This window comes from Xiphophorus maculatus, chromosome 24 (genome assembly GCF_002775205.1).
Source record: "Xiphophorus maculatus strain JP 163 A chromosome 24, X_maculatus-5.0-male, whole genome shotgun sequence".
NCBI classification, from domain to species: Eukaryota; Metazoa; Chordata; class Actinopteri; order Cyprinodontiformes; family Poeciliidae; genus Xiphophorus; species Xiphophorus maculatus.
The window spans coordinates 9,812,037-9,826,805 of record NC_036466.1 but is presented as its reverse complement, the minus strand read 5'-3'; the positions used below and the strand labels follow the sequence as shown (position 1 = coordinate 9,826,805).

The following is a 14,769-nucleotide window of genomic DNA, read 5'->3' as shown; positions in this document are numbered from 1 at the left end:
CTCTCTCTTTCTTTCTTGCTAGCGGTTTAGCTCACGCATGTTGACTCGTCTCAGGTTTGACTGCGCCGACCGCCAGTTCCACTCCATCCCAGCGACGTGGCAAACCCTCATGGACAACCCCAACGATGTGAAGGAGCTCATTCCAGAGTTCTTCTACTTCCCTGAATTTCTGGAGAACCAAAATGGTGAGTCGGTAAAGATTTTTTTAACACCTCCCCTTTATGTTCCTTATTAACCCTCCATATTTTTATCTGATCAGATTTTGATCTAGGCCGCCTGCAGATCTCTAAGGAGAGGGTACATAACATTGTTCTCCCTAAATGGGCCAAATCCCCTGAGGACTTCATCTACAAGCACCGCAAAGCTCTGGTGAGGCCCGGTTGGACTCCTGCTGGTGTGGTGTAACTGCAAACAGCAGCTCATGTGTGTTTACATTATCAGGAGTCAGAGTACGTCTCAGCCCACCTCCACGAGTGGATCGATCTGATCTTTGGTTACAAACAGAGGGGCCCAGCAGCTGTGGAGGCACTCAACGTCTTTTACTACTGCACTTACGAAGGTAACGCACTGCAGCTCTACTAACTGACATAACGTCACCTGTCAATCATTCCAGGGGGTTTGTCAGCAACTGACCAATCAGCAGTTGCTATTTGTTCTGAAGCACACAGCCCTTATTTGGAGGAACTCAACCTCCGACAACATTGCCGGGTTTGTCATTGCTAACGAGAGATTTTGGGGGAAATAATAGGAAATCATGGTCCAACACTATCAGTGAGGAACAGAGCGCCTAGAGGGCGGAATACAATTTATTACATTACCAAAACCAAACGGAGTCTGGAATAATGCCAGAAATGAATAATGGCCTATAGCCGACCTCATGTCCAGTTGAATAACACTGTGATCGACGACAACTACCACATGTTCTTCTGCATGAAGGTAAGTGGTAATGAACGTCCCATTTTTTGTCATAATGACAAAAAATTTCATTATGACACTTATGACATCAAAGATCCATAAGTGAAGGTAGCTATGCTTTCGCTCTCACATCCAATGAGACTTTTTCACCTTCATCATTCTTCCATTCTTTGCTCTGACAGCAAAAGGAAGAATGGCTTTAATGTTGATTTCTCAGTTGTTTCCCACAAATAACCTTACAGATCTGATGTAGGACTCTTTGGAGAAATTTCGTTGCCACAGTGTTCACTAGTGAGGCAGAAATAACTCAGAAAATGTCTTGGGTATTGAGTTTGAGTTCCGCTACGAACAATACTGTTTGTTGGAGGTTTGCTCTACTTCCTCATGGTAGCGGATCCGGTGTCAAATCCAAGATTCCTACCTTTTATGGAAAATCTGGAATTTTATTTAGGTGTTTGCCAATCCATCCATCCGTTTGTCATCAGCTGTATTTATTTTAAGCCTGCTGTGTTTGCAGGAGCTGTGGACTTGGACGCAATCACAGATGAAAAGGAGCGAAAAGCTGTTGAAGGCATGATCAGCAACTTTGGTCAGACCCCCTGCCAGTTACTTAAGGTGCAAGACCCCTGTCTGATGCATAATGTCTCCAAAATATTTAAAATAAAGGGACCTTGACATAATGCTTTGGCCGCAGGAGCCCCATCCGGTTCGCCTTTCTCAGGAGGAAGTGGAGAAGAGGAAGGCTCAGCAGGACTCGAGTCCTCTCAACATGTTCGAACACCTCAGCGACCTCAAGTCCTTCTTTGTTGAGGTATTTCCAATCCCTTCACTTAATAAAAATGCTTCCATCGTGTTCTTATGGGTGAACATCCCGCCTACACAGGGCATCAGCGACAACGTGCCGCTGGTTAAAGCCGTCGTGCCAAAGAATCAGTCCCATTCGTTCATCACCCAGGGAAGCCCTGACACAATGGTGAGCACAGATACTTCAAAAAGTCACATAAAGTAAATTGGATGTGGAAAAGTCAGAGGTATAAATATTTTGTTTTCTTTCTGGTGCCTTCAGGTGACTGTGAGTCAGAACTGCCTGCTGGGGACCCATGGGTGGCTGCCTTACAATAAGAACATCTCCAACTATTTCACCTTCATTAAGGACCCCACAGTGTCCAACACCAAGTGAGAATGCTGCACCGATTACACATAGAGCTGTGTTTTGGATTTTAACTGCTACTACTTACCCTAAAAAATGAAAAATCATCAGGATTTGTGTACAAAATGAATGAAGGAGAGAGGGACTCTATTACAAATTACACCTTCCTTCCTTTCTTCTTGTCTTGTGTTGCTTTAACTGTTTGATTATTTGTTTCTGACCTAAACTTTTGGATCATATGTTTACTCATATGTAAGTGTAATTGGGATCCAAATAAACTTGGATTATATAAGAACTGTTAAGAACATAATGAATGTTTCCTATGAAAATTCAAATAGAAATCATGCAAAGTTGCCTTTTTTTTTCTTCTTTTTAAAAAAAATCTTATTGTAGAACCCAGCGCTTCCTGTCAGGACCGTTTGCCCCCGGCGTTGACCTCGCAGCAGGTCTGTTTGTCGTCTCCCACGACGGGAAGCTGCTGTTCAGTGGCGGACACTGGGACAACAGCATTAGGGTCACCTCACTGGTCAAGGGCAAGACAGTGGGACAGCACATCCGACACATGGGTAAAAGAAATGCCTAAAATGATCAACATTTGTTTGTTTTCCTTGAATTTCTACTTCAATGTTTGGTTTTATTGTGTTTACCCTTCAGATGCTGTGACCTGCTTATCAACAGACCACTGTGGCATCCACCTGATCTCTGGCTCCAGAGACACAACCTGCATGGTGTGGCAGGTTCTGCAGCAGGTTGGGTCTTAAACGAGACACAAAAATAAAAAAAAGAAACATGTGTTTCATGTGATAAAGTGTGTGTTGTGTTTGTTAAAGGGTGGAGCTCCTGTGGGTCTGTCGTCCAAACCTGTCCAGGTTCTGTACGGACACACGGACGAGGTGGTGAGCGTGGCCATCAGCACTGAGCTGGATATGGCCATTTCTGGGTCCAGAGTAAGTTTTCTGATGTCGCCATCTAGTGGTGTGAACAGATCCCAATTCAATTTCTAACCAATTCCAGCATGAGTAAGCTAGGTTTAATTATTTTAAAGTTTAAAGTTTAAATCTCAGATTAAGAAGTACAATAATTGGCAGTCTGGAAAAAGTCCACATTTTTAACAATATTCAGTTTTTCAGTAGAACATGAGCAAAACCTCAGGGTTTCCCCCAGTAAGCCTGGCGGGCTGCCAGGCTTTACTTGTGCCCCCACAAGTAAAGAAAAGCTAGGCATGGATATTTATTTAAGTCTTTTTAGAACGTTTGCGTTTTGTAAGACTTTATAGTTGCTGTTCAGGTGTTAATCTTCCAATCTTTCAATAACACATAATGATCAAGTGATATTTTAAAATCTCCTGCCAACTTTAAACTTTTTTAACTCAAAAACACGATGAGATGAAGGACTGCCCTAGCGCCCAACCACCGGGCTTAGCAAGTTTTCTGGGGGAAATCTTGAACCTGTTCAGTTTAAATTGCAGGAATTTCTGGGTCATTATATGGAATAAATAAGGATTTGATCCCCTAACAATATTGTTATGTCTCTTGTCATGTTTTGCTCACACCTCTTTAAAGAAACTGAATTATTTGAGGTTCCCAGCTTCTACAGATATCTGTAGAAGCATGGTACTTCCACCTTACCTCAGGTTACCTCAGTTCCTCTACCTGCAGGACGGTACGGTGATCATCCACACCGTGCGTCGAGGTCAGTACATGCGCTGCCTGCGGCCGCCGTGCGACAGCTCCCTTCCGCTATCCATCCTCCACTTGGCCGTGTCCTGGGAGGGTCACCTGCTGGTCCACACCTGCCTGGAGGGCAAAGCCACACTCAAAGTAAATCCATGCTTATACACATATAAAGCAGAGCTTTAGAGCTGCATAAATCTGAGCTGTGATGTGTGTTTGCTGCTTTTTCTCCAGGATAAAAATACGCTACATCTTTACTCTGTGAACGGGAAGCACCTCTCCAGCGAGCGGCTGAAGGAGCAGGTGACGGATATGTGTGTTTCAGGGGAGTATGTGATCATCGGGAGTGAGCAGGGATACCTGTCCATCCGGGATCTCTACAGGTAAGCAACACAGCTGCTGGATTCTGGTAAGACCTCTGTCTCTGACAACTAGTTCAAGTATTAAAACTCCTCCATGTTACAACTGCAAACTTTTTGTTTGAATTTAAGTGGCAAATTAGGTCATAAATGCAAACAGAGAATGAGGCACCATGATTTATTGTGGCTGTACCTGGTGGCACTTCCAGGTTTGTAATAGTTCTGGGTTTTTCATTGTGGTTTAAGTTTTATTTTGTTGTGACTATTTGTCTAATTTAATTAGTTTTTATTATTATTTATTAAATATTCTTTAGTTTCAGTTTAGTTTTTATTAGTTATACTAAAGGCTGGACAATAAATCAATAACTGTTTATTGCCATAGATACATAATCAGTATCAATAGATATACAGCTAATAGAATATTCAACATGTAGAATATTCACTGAACCTCAAAGCATTCTGGGAAATGTAGGCAGAGGAAAGGCTTTAGCTGCTCAATCTCTCACGGTTAGCTTAGCAAGGTTGGTGGCTTCAATGCGCTCATTCTGTGGTTACCAAGCAACTCACTCACTCTGGTTACCTAGCAACAGCCTGTTGAGGAAGTGGCGCATTAGCAGTTTAAGGTTTCGCTTCATAACTGCTTAAAAATAAAGAAACAGCAGCACGGAGTCAATAATGGATTTTAGATATTTAAAACAAAAACCTAATCAATAATTATTGATATTGACTGATATGAAGTGCTTGTATTGTGCTTATATAGCAGTAGTTTTAGTTTTTTCATACTTCAGTAACTTTTTAGGGGCAGATTATAGCTCTAATTTCAGCATGTTTTAATTAGTTTTATAAACACAATATTGTTCTGATTAGTTTTCCCCTAGTTTTCCCCATTAATTAACATTTTTATTTACGTAAATTAATGAAAATGTTTTCTCGGTTTCAGTTATTTATGTTTTTAGCTAACTGTGATAACCTCGGTGTTTCTGCTGCGCAGCCTGTCTCTCTGCTCGGAGCCCATGGCCATGCGGCTTCCCGTCCGCAGCGTCTCCGTCACCAAGGAGCAGAGCCACGTCCTGGTGGGCCTGGATGACGGCAAGCTGATCATCGTAGGCGTGGGCAAGCCGGCGGAGGTAAAGAACTCTCTGAGGAACTACATCGCTCAGAGTCTGGAGGGCTCACCGCTCATGGCCTCGCCGCTGCTGGCGCCGCTCCGAGCTCGCTCGCCAACGCGGCTACTCCACCAGCGGGACCAGCTGGTGTTCAGCCCCACGTCCAGCCCGCAGAGACCCTAGCATGTTGCGGCTCTTTTTTAATTTTATTCTCTGCCACCACCCCCATGTTATCGCTGTAGATAAAACACACACACCCACTCACTTTCCACACACTCGCCTCTCCTCCTCAGGGACGGCTGTCACCCGCTGTTGTGAAATCACTGCAAACACACTGACGTGTGAGCCACACGGATCAAATCAAAACAACTTTTTTTGTTCTTATCTCATTCAGTTTTTCTAGTGTTGGACATTAACAGATATGCTGTGAAACTCCTGCAAGCCATAAGACGAAGAAAACTAATAAGGATAATCTTGTGCCAAAATCCCATAAATGTCAATCATTGCACCTTCTCACTTTCCTTCATTTTCGTTTGACTCAGAGATTGACTCACTGAAGTGAATCAAGCCTTGATTGTTTTTTTAATTACCTCACAAGTCAATCAAGCTCCTGTCATAAGTCACATCCCTCCTTTTTTCCCTTTCCCTCCTTCTTTTATTTCTTTTGACTTCACACCTTTCTCCCCCGCCTCCTCTTTACTCCTCCTTCCTCCTTCCTCCACTCTTCCCAGATGCGATCGAACCAGATCACACGAAAGCTGTGGGGCTCCAGCAAGAGGCTGACTCAGATCTCGACGGAGACGGAGTACAACCCGCAGCAGGAGAGCAACTGATCCCAGACCAACCACACACTCCCGCCTCCCCTTCACACCCGGTTCTTATTAATTTTCATAAATCCCCTTAAGTTCCTCCATTACTCCCCCCAAGTTAAACAGGTGCTTGATTCATAAAATCCTGCATCTCCATCTTTATTTTTTATTTTTTTGTTTTCCTGCTTTGAATCGACCATCAAGGCGCTGGCGCTGTGGTACACTACTTATTCCCTCTTCATTCCTCATTATTTTAAACAATCAAACTAGTGTGTGTGTGTATGAGAAGCATTGTTTTAAAATCTAATTTCAAGTGACCTTTATTTTTGAGTCTGACAGGTGAGTCGGTCAGTCGCAGCCTTATGCAGTAAGACTAAACTCTATGCCTTCTTCTATGCTTTTGTATACAGAAGCATTTGTTGGCACACCTGGAAAGATGTATGGGGGAAAAATGATCATTTATTGCAGTAGCAAATTCCCATCCAGTTGATTTGACCAGATGTTCAACATTTTCTGGTATTTCAAAAATCCATCAAATTAAATTAAGAATCCGTGAAGACATGAATTTTACAGATTTTTTTGTCCTGAATCGTACTTCCTGTTCTTTTTCTCATATTTATTCTTTGTTTCACACCCAAACGTTGTTGCAGAAAAGATTGAAATTATGATCATCCAACCAAAGTCCCTGTAAAGTTTATCAAAATCCACGTTTATAGCATTGAATGTTTGATTTCTTTTTACCTCTCTTACCATTCTGCATTTCCAGTTGTTATTTTTGGGGAAGATGTGAGCAACTTTGAGTGAAACTAAAAGTTTTTCTGTTAGACTGACAATTTTTCTTCCTGAAGATTTTGTCAGAATAAGGATGAATATATCACCAGATCAGCACCGAATTAAAAACTAATCAAATTTAATGTCGGGCTTTACTCTGAAAATCTGCTTCAGCAATAAAAGATGTAAGTTTTTCTACACATCTTAACCAGGGATGCCAGTAAAAATGGCCTGTAAAAACATACAATTCTATCGAGGCATACTTTAATTAACACTGACATGAATCAGCGTTGACGTTTCGTTTTGTCACTAAACACTACATTATCCTTCTGACGATTCAACAGGAAAAAACCGGCTGAATGTTTTTGAGTTACTTGAATTTGCGTTTATTTATGAGTAGCATTCATTTATGTCTGATTTATTGTCCTGGCATATTTTTAAAATTCCTCCAACTTGTTGCAGAAGAAAGAGAAGAAAGGGCTTTATGAGATGTCAGTGTTAGCAGCAATACAGCTCCTTCGTCGCGTGCCTGTCGATATCTTCTTCCTGTCTCTGATTCCAGTCTTCCTTCTGCTCTAACCGGGACGGCGTCTCACTAATTTGCTTCCGTCGCTGCACAGAGCGTCCTCTGATATTTTCATATCTGTTTCTCATCATGACTGATAATCGGTGAAGTTTTCTTTTTGCAGGGTTTGCATGCCTTGTTAAAGTATGAGTGAGTTATTTACTCTGCAGTATGAAGCAGCTACGGATGACATTGCTATTTTTGCACCGTATTTTTGTTTTCTTTTCCTGTAATTTGTATTTACTACTTTATTTAAACGTCACAGTTTCGGGGGAGTGCAGACACCAAGCTGCGTCCTCCTTGAGATTTCTGTGAAAGGTGCTTAAATTGTTTTCTGAATACTTTTTTGTATTATTATTTTCATTCTCGCCACTGTTCGAGCTGCTCTACGACTGCAATAAACGGAGTGCCTTCAAGCCAGTCGTGTCAACAAAAGAGCTAGATCCGTCATGAAGCCATTTATCCCTGAAACTACGACTTTACGCAGCATTCCACGTGTCCAACCTCAGCAGTCTCAACGGGAACCAATGATATTGGACTTAAATAATAATCAGAAATACTATTTTGTGTCTTAGCTGCATCCTCTGTGAGTGTCACCTAAATGGATGTGTGTATATCTGTGATTATTTATGAATACAGTATATATATAAATATATATAATGTACAGCATGATTTTTATTTCTTTTAAATGTCCTTTTTGCACTTTCTAGGTACTAAACATTGTTTTACCTTGGCTCCCTAATCTGTACAAACTGCTTTGTATACACATGTGGGAAATGATCATTAAAGTCTTGTCTAAATTAAAAAGTTTTGTTTTCATTTTATGGAAAAAAAAAATACAATTTTTTTTTGCTACATTAAACAATAAAGCTGAAAAATAACAAAGAAATAAACATTTATTTGTGTCATGCTTGGTTTTATTTAAGGAGATTCAATCATGATGAGGTAAGTAGCTCAATCTGAGGAGTACAGCAGATTTGGAGATACTCTTTTGCTGTAGGAGAGACATCTGACATCACTTCCTGTTTCTTTGATTTTTACGCAGTGACTGGGTACGAGCAGAGGGACGCCCTCTTCAGTTCACAATCCGCCACGCTCCACCAGCTCTCATCTGAAAACACGAGTAAGGACACAAAACATAAAAGTGATCAAATACGAGTCAGATTTTTATTCTATTTATGATTCATTCAGATTTTTCCTGGTGCAGTTCTGTTCTGTTGTGTGTTTCGTACCGATCTTGAACATCTCGACACAGGCGGGTTTGTCAGTGTGAATGTTGGGGTGTCCTGGCATCCAGTCGCTGTAGCTCCATTTTGACCCGTCGACCCACGAGGCCTGCTGGTTCTGAGGCGCCAAGCAAACATTTTATAGCCTCATTAACATTAGAAGTGAAAAGTTTGCATATTTTCTTAGATAAATGTTGTTCATTTGGGGTTTTTAACGCCAACCTATCTATTATGGTGACATAGTTTGAATTTCAGGTGAAGTTTAATTAACTCGGTTGGTTTTGAATGTTTTCAAAATAACTTCAGAAATTTAATGTTATCCTGCTTTATCTATTTAAAAATCTATTACTTATGTAAATCTATCAAAGTAGTGCTACTCTTACTTGAGTACAGTTTATGTTTACTCAGAAGCATGTTTTAAAATGTTGACGTTATCCTTTAAGTTTTTAATTTTAATTTGAATGTGTCCAAATCCCATTGCATTAAAATTGGTGGGCTTTACCAGTTACATTTTTAGAATGAAAGCCTTGCTGATAATGCCTAGTATAGTAGAATAAATAGGTTTTTTAACATTACTTTTGCCTTGGTAGTCTTTATATCAGGTAATAAGTCATTTTGGCGAATGTTGTCTACGATGTTTGCAGACAACGTTCGTCAAAATAAAGCGCCATTAAACGTCCGGAGAGCATGGTGTTTTATTTTTACTTTCAGTGAAAGTCAGCTGCTAACGCTGGCCAAATGTCAAAATGAAACATCGTCCACGGTCGGTGGATGTTAGTAGACGAACGTTTATGGCGATGTTCCAGGGACATTCTGTGTTTTCGATCATTTGTTGAAACACCCAGTAATCCCAGATTGTTGCCTGCTGATGTATAAATGTAAAAAGCTTAAGTTTGGAGCTGGAAGTATAACTCCAATCACCGCTAATGCTTTTACATTTTGGCCTTTCCCAGCAACAGGAAAGTGTGCAACTCTTCCAAATAAAGGTTCAAGGGTCAATGTTTCACCAAGGTAAGAATAACACGATATATTCTGTTGATAAGATATCTGATGACACTCTCCATGGCCTCCTTTTGCTGCCACAGTCAGCTTGCGTCATCAGTCCTTGAATAAAAAGGTTTTGTAGATAGATTCCTGTCTGCCTCATCTTCCAGTTTGTGAAAATAACTTGCCTTGACTATGCCTCCCAACCAGGTCAACACAGGGTCGTTCTCGCCTCCTTTGGTCACCAGGGAAACCAGTCGGGAATGGAGGTCTCTGTTTGTTATAGAGGCAAGCTCAGCATCGGGAGCCAGATTTCTGCAAAAGGCCTGTGGAGTGGAGGGAATGGAAATGTTTCAGATTTGAAAGGAAACATCGTTTCAAACAACATTTAAGAAGTGGGGTTTTATTATTCCTGCAAGGAGTTATGCAGAACTTACTGCCAAACCAGTAAAGTCAATAAATCTCTTATAAAGAGCCTGGCTCACAACTAATTATTTAAAATTGTGTCTTGAGCTAAAGAAATTCAAGAACAAATGAGAAACAGATGTCTGAAAAGGGTTACAAAGCCAATTCGAAGGCTGGAACCACAGAGCCATTATCCAAAGATGGCAACCAATTGGAACAGTGAGTTTGGTAGGAGTTGCTGGTCTACCAAAATTACTCCAAGAGTGCATTAACAACTCTTCCAGGGGGGAATGACTGATGCAAGACACTTATTGCTAATTATGGATGTCGTCGTTTAGGTTTAAGATGTAATTAGTTTGTCAAATTTTACCACGTTGGTTTGGGTGTTTGTTTTTTTTTCCTTAATAAATTAAATAGTCTTTTGATTCTACTTTCAGGTTATCTTTCTTTGATTTTAAAATTTGTTTGAACTGAAACATTTTAGTGCCATTAAAAAAACCAACAGAGACAGAAGAAATCTGTAAGGTAGCAAATACTGTTTCACAGTCCTGTAAGCAACCTTACCTGGGCATCTTTGTAGGACAGCGAATTGGGGTTGAACTCGTAACATTTTCCACTGATGATCTCCCCGTTACAGGCCATTTTATGGGTCTGGGCTCTAGTTGCCTGTCTGAAAGCAACTGGAACCTGCATATTTTGCTGAGCTTCCTTTCTGAGCTCAATTAGGTGGGACATTTCTGGCTCAGTTCCCTGTCTGAAGTCAGTTGGGATGGACATCTTTGGCTCGGTTCCCTGTCTAAAGGCAACTGGGATGGACATCTTTGGCTCGGTTCCCTGTCTAAAGGCAACTGGGACGGACATCTTTGGCTCGGTTCCCTGTCTAAAGGCAACTGGGATGGACATCTTTGGCTCGGTTCCCTGTCTAAAGGCAACTGGGACAGACATCTTTGGCTCGGTTCCCTGTCTGAAGGCAACTGGGACGGACATCCTTGGCTCGGTTCCCTGTCTGAAGGCAACTGGGACGGACATCTTTGGCTCAGTTCCCTGTCTGAAGGCAACTGGGATGGACATCTTTGATTCAGTTCCCTGCCTAAGGGCAACTGGGATGGACATCTTTGGTTCAGTTCCCTGTCTGAAGGCAATTGGGATGGACATCTTTGATTCAGTTCCCTGTCTAAAACCAACTGGGATGGACATCTTTGGTTCAGTTCCCTGTCTAATACCAATTGGCAGTGACCATTTTGGTTCAGTTTCCAGTCTGAAAGCAACTGGAACCTGCATATTTTGCTGAGCTTCCTTTCTGAGCTCAATTAGGTGGGACATTTCTGGTTCGGTTCCCTGTCTGAAGTCAATTGGGATGGACATCTTTGGCTCAGTTCCTTGTCTGAAGGCAATTGGGATGGACATCTTTGGCTCAGTTCCCTGTCTGAAGGCAACTGGGATGGATATCTTTGGCTCAGTTCCCTGTCTAAAACCAACTGGGATGGACATCTTTGGCTCAGTTCCCTGTCTAAAACCAATTGGCAGTGACCATTTTGGTCCAGTTTCCAGTCTGAAAGCAACTGGAACCTGCATATTTTGCTGAGCTTCCTTTCTGAGCTCAATTAGGTGGGACATTTCTGGTTCGGTTCCCTGTCTGAAGTCAATTGGGATGGACATCTTTGGCTCGGTTCCCTGTCTGAAGGCAATTGGGATGGACATCTTTGGCTCGGTTCCCTGTCTGAAGGCAACTGGGATGGACATCTTTGGCTCGGTTCCCTGTCTAAAACCAACTGGGATGGACATCTTTGGCTCGGTTCCCTGTCTAAAACCAATTGGCAGTGACCATTTTGGTCCAGTTTCCAGTCTGAAAGCAACTGGAACCTGCATATTTTGCTGAGCTTCCTTTCTGAGCTCAATTAGGTGGGACATTTCTGGTTCGGTTCCCTGTCTGAAGTCAATTGGGATGGACATCTTTGGCTCGGTTCCCTGTCTGAAGGCAATTGGGATGGACATCTTTGGCTCGGTTCCCTGTCTGAAGGCAACTGGGATGGACATCTTTGGCTCGGTTCCCTGTCTAAAACCAACTGGGATGGACATCTTTGGCTCAGTTCCCTGTCTAAAACCAATTGGCAGTGACCATTTTGGTCCAGTTTCCAGTCTGAAAGCAACTGGAACCTGCATATTTTGCTGAGCTTCCTTTCTGAGCTCAATTAGGTGGGACATTTCTGGTTCGGTTCCCTGTCTGAAGTCAATTGGGATGGACATCTTTGGCTCGGTTCCCTGTCTGAAGGCAATTGGGATGGACATCTTTGGCTCGGTTCCCTGTCTGAAGGCAACTGGGATGGACATCTTTGGCTCGGTTCCCTGTCTGAAACCAACTGGGATGGACATCTTTGGCTCGGTTCCCTGTCTAAAACCAACTGGGATGGACATTCTGGACTTAGTTTCTTGTCTAAGAGTTTCAGGAACTTCAACAGTTGAGGGTTTCTCCACTCGAACCCAGCCTGCTCCTCTTCTCTGGGCTGGAACATCGACAGGGACTGAGAAAAGAAGGCATTGCTCGTGTAAAGGGTTTTTTTAATCAATGCTGAAAACATTGAAGACTAGTAATGTTTTACGAGACTTAAAGGGATCTGTTATAGCTGCATTATGAATATTGTGGTCCATCACAAATATATATTTTTGGTAGGATTTGATGTTGTATCTGTACCCACCAACTCTCCTTTCCATCTCACTGATGTGTTCCTTAACAAGTCCAGTGTTCAGGTCAACAAGGAACTTCCTGGACGGCTCCGTTCCTTGTCTGAATCCAGCAGGAACACTTTCACGGACGCCGGCGTGTTCAACGCTCCGTTTAAAGCCATCTGGGTGACGGTCAGGCAAAGACATTCGCTGTCCAGGAGCTGCGATTGGAAGAGCTTGGAGACCTATAGTGGGTTACATAAGGGAACATTTGAATGAACGACTGATTATTTTAGCAAAACTCTTAATAATTTGACATTAAATTAAGACTTTTTCCAGCTGTTACATCAGTAACCTGCAACTGTACCTTCCTGATATGAATGCGTCATTTATGTAATCTATAATAAATCAATAATGGTCAAAGTTCAGCCATTGCTTTGCCACAGTCATGTTGGCATGGCAATACATCACAATACTGAGATAAATTAATAGAAAAGTACAAATATCTTGAGTTATTTAAAAAGATTACCAGTTTGACCCACTATATTGAATAAATGTACAATAAGCTGGTGTTACGTTACAAAATAAAACTGGCTACAGTGATAAACGAAGCTCTTACCTGACAGGGTCAGGAACAGCAACACAAACTTTAACATCCTGGAAAAGAAACGGTAACTTTTAAGGTTCTGACAAACACATTTTATCACCATTAATCAGCTTATTGATCACTGTTTGCTCTCTTTAAAGATTCTGCGCTTACCTGAGGCTTCAGTGGTGAACTGTGAGCACCCAGCGAAAGAAAAGGTTGGCTTTTATAATGTTCTAGTCATTGTCATAAATTTCTCTATTATTACTGTACATAGGATTACTGATTAATACCAGTGTGATTGAAGCTTACTGATATTTGTTGGACTTTGCTTTTAGCCTCATAACCTGATAAACGGAGCCAAGATAAACGTCGCCAGTTCCTGATACGTGAGTTAAATGGTATTAAAGTCAAGTTTTCCCCTTACAGCAGGCAGTTATGCTGGAAACATTTTTTTTTTTGTCTTTGAAAGATGGGAAAGTTGAATGGCACACCGGTTCATGTAAGCTCAATCAATATTTGCAAACTGGGTCGCAGAATGAAATTACAGAAAACAGCAGCAGAGTACACTAAAGTTTATTTAGATTTAACAGATTTATCATTTAAATAGAAGCCCAATTAACCAATTCATGGATTTTTAATAACAACTTAGTGAAAAAGCTGTTAATTGGTAATAGAGTGTGGTTTAATGTCAGTATAAATCCAGCTCTTCTGACGTTAGTTCGAGAACAAACATTATCAATAAAGAGATAAGATGAGGTTCAAAGCAGGATCAGGCTGTAAAACAATATCCCAAGACATGCTATACAAAAACAATATTAATCAGCAAGATGCATGTTGTAACTCTGGAGGAGCTGCAGAAATCCAGAGCTCAGGTGTGAGACTCAATTACCTGGACAGCTGCTAGGCCTTTATGACCTGAAATAAGTTGCTGCAAAACATAATGTTTAGGGGTAAACATATGTTTCGCAAAGAGAAATGTGTTAATTGTTGCATCATGCTGTAGGAATGAGGTATAAGATTTAATTTTTTCCATAAATTAAACTGAGAGCAAATGATTCAGAGTGATTCAGTAATAAAACCTCGAAAATACAACTGAGCTCATAATTGTGGAGTTTAGTTTTGATTTATTATAAAATACCATCAACATACATTAAATCTGCCGTGTGTAAGTTTTTTAAAAATGTCTATTTTTTACTTATTACTTGAAACTCGTGTCAAACTTGAGGCCCAGGGTCCAAATCTGGCCCGTCAGAGCTTTTTATGTGGCCCTCTCGACAATAAGTCCTGCCAGTTTTTCACAAATCTGAAAAATTCACACAAAATCAACAAATCTCCAAATTCTTTTCTGATTTTACTGCAAAATTGGTCTCAGCCTTACTTCATTACTTGATTAGTCATAGTCTATAATCGATACGGCAAGCAATAAAAAACATCCTGAAATTTCTTTACAAACATTTATAAATTGGCACCAGAAAATCTGTTATTTTGATTGCAAAAACACTAAAACAGTCACAAAATCTTGGAGAAACAGCTGTTTAATTATATTTTAGCAG

General features: G+C 41.2%; 2 protein-coding genes across 5 annotated transcripts in view; one reads left to right on the top strand and one right to left on the bottom strand.

Annotated features, from left to right (window-relative positions):
- Positions 1 to 8,155, top strand: part of nbeal1 (neurobeachin like 1) — a 44,418-nt gene extending 36,263 nt beyond the window's left edge. For 2 of the 4 annotated variants that reach the window (XM_023329571.1, XM_023329569.1), the window contains 14 exons: positions 55 to 185; positions 260 to 369; positions 442 to 559; positions 1,433 to 1,530; positions 1,610 to 1,726; positions 1,799 to 1,888; positions 1,982 to 2,091; positions 2,459 to 2,631; positions 2,720 to 2,814; positions 2,896 to 3,012; positions 3,724 to 3,885; positions 3,973 to 4,121; positions 5,089 to 5,224; positions 5,935 to 8,155. In XM_023329571.1, the coding sequence (XP_023185339.1) occupies positions 55 to 185; positions 260 to 369; positions 442 to 559; positions 1,433 to 1,530; positions 1,610 to 1,726; positions 1,799 to 1,888; positions 1,982 to 2,091; positions 2,459 to 2,631; positions 2,720 to 2,814; positions 2,896 to 3,012; positions 3,724 to 3,885; positions 3,973 to 4,121; positions 5,089 to 5,224; positions 5,935 to 6,036 (1,708 nt within the window). In that variant the 3' untranslated portion in view covers positions 6,037 to 8,155. Of the gene's footprint in view, positions 1 to 54; positions 186 to 259; positions 370 to 441; positions 560 to 1,432; positions 1,531 to 1,609; positions 1,727 to 1,798; positions 1,889 to 1,981; positions 2,092 to 2,458; positions 2,632 to 2,719; positions 2,815 to 2,895; positions 3,013 to 3,723; positions 3,886 to 3,972; positions 4,122 to 5,088 lie in introns of all 4 variants that reach the window. The other 2 variants (XM_023329570.1, XM_023329568.1) reach the window with 1 other exon arrangement.
- An 88-nt stretch (positions 8,156 to 8,243) lies between these two features.
- On the bottom strand, positions 8,244 to 13,459 carry LOC102233786. The gene is made up of 7 exons (XM_014472970.2): positions 13,388 to 13,459; positions 13,247 to 13,284; positions 12,660 to 12,872; positions 10,528 to 12,485; positions 9,747 to 9,884; positions 8,581 to 8,692; positions 8,244 to 8,459 (listed from the first exon to the last, which is right to left on the bottom strand). The coding sequence occupies exons 2-7, from the start codon at positions 13,281 to 13,283 to the stop codon at positions 8,386 to 8,388; spliced, it is 2,532 nt and encodes an 843-aa protein (XP_014328456.2). The 5' UTR covers position 13,284; positions 13,388 to 13,459; the 3' UTR covers positions 8,244 to 8,385.
- Between the last annotated feature and the right edge of the window lie 1,310 nt (positions 13,460 to 14,769).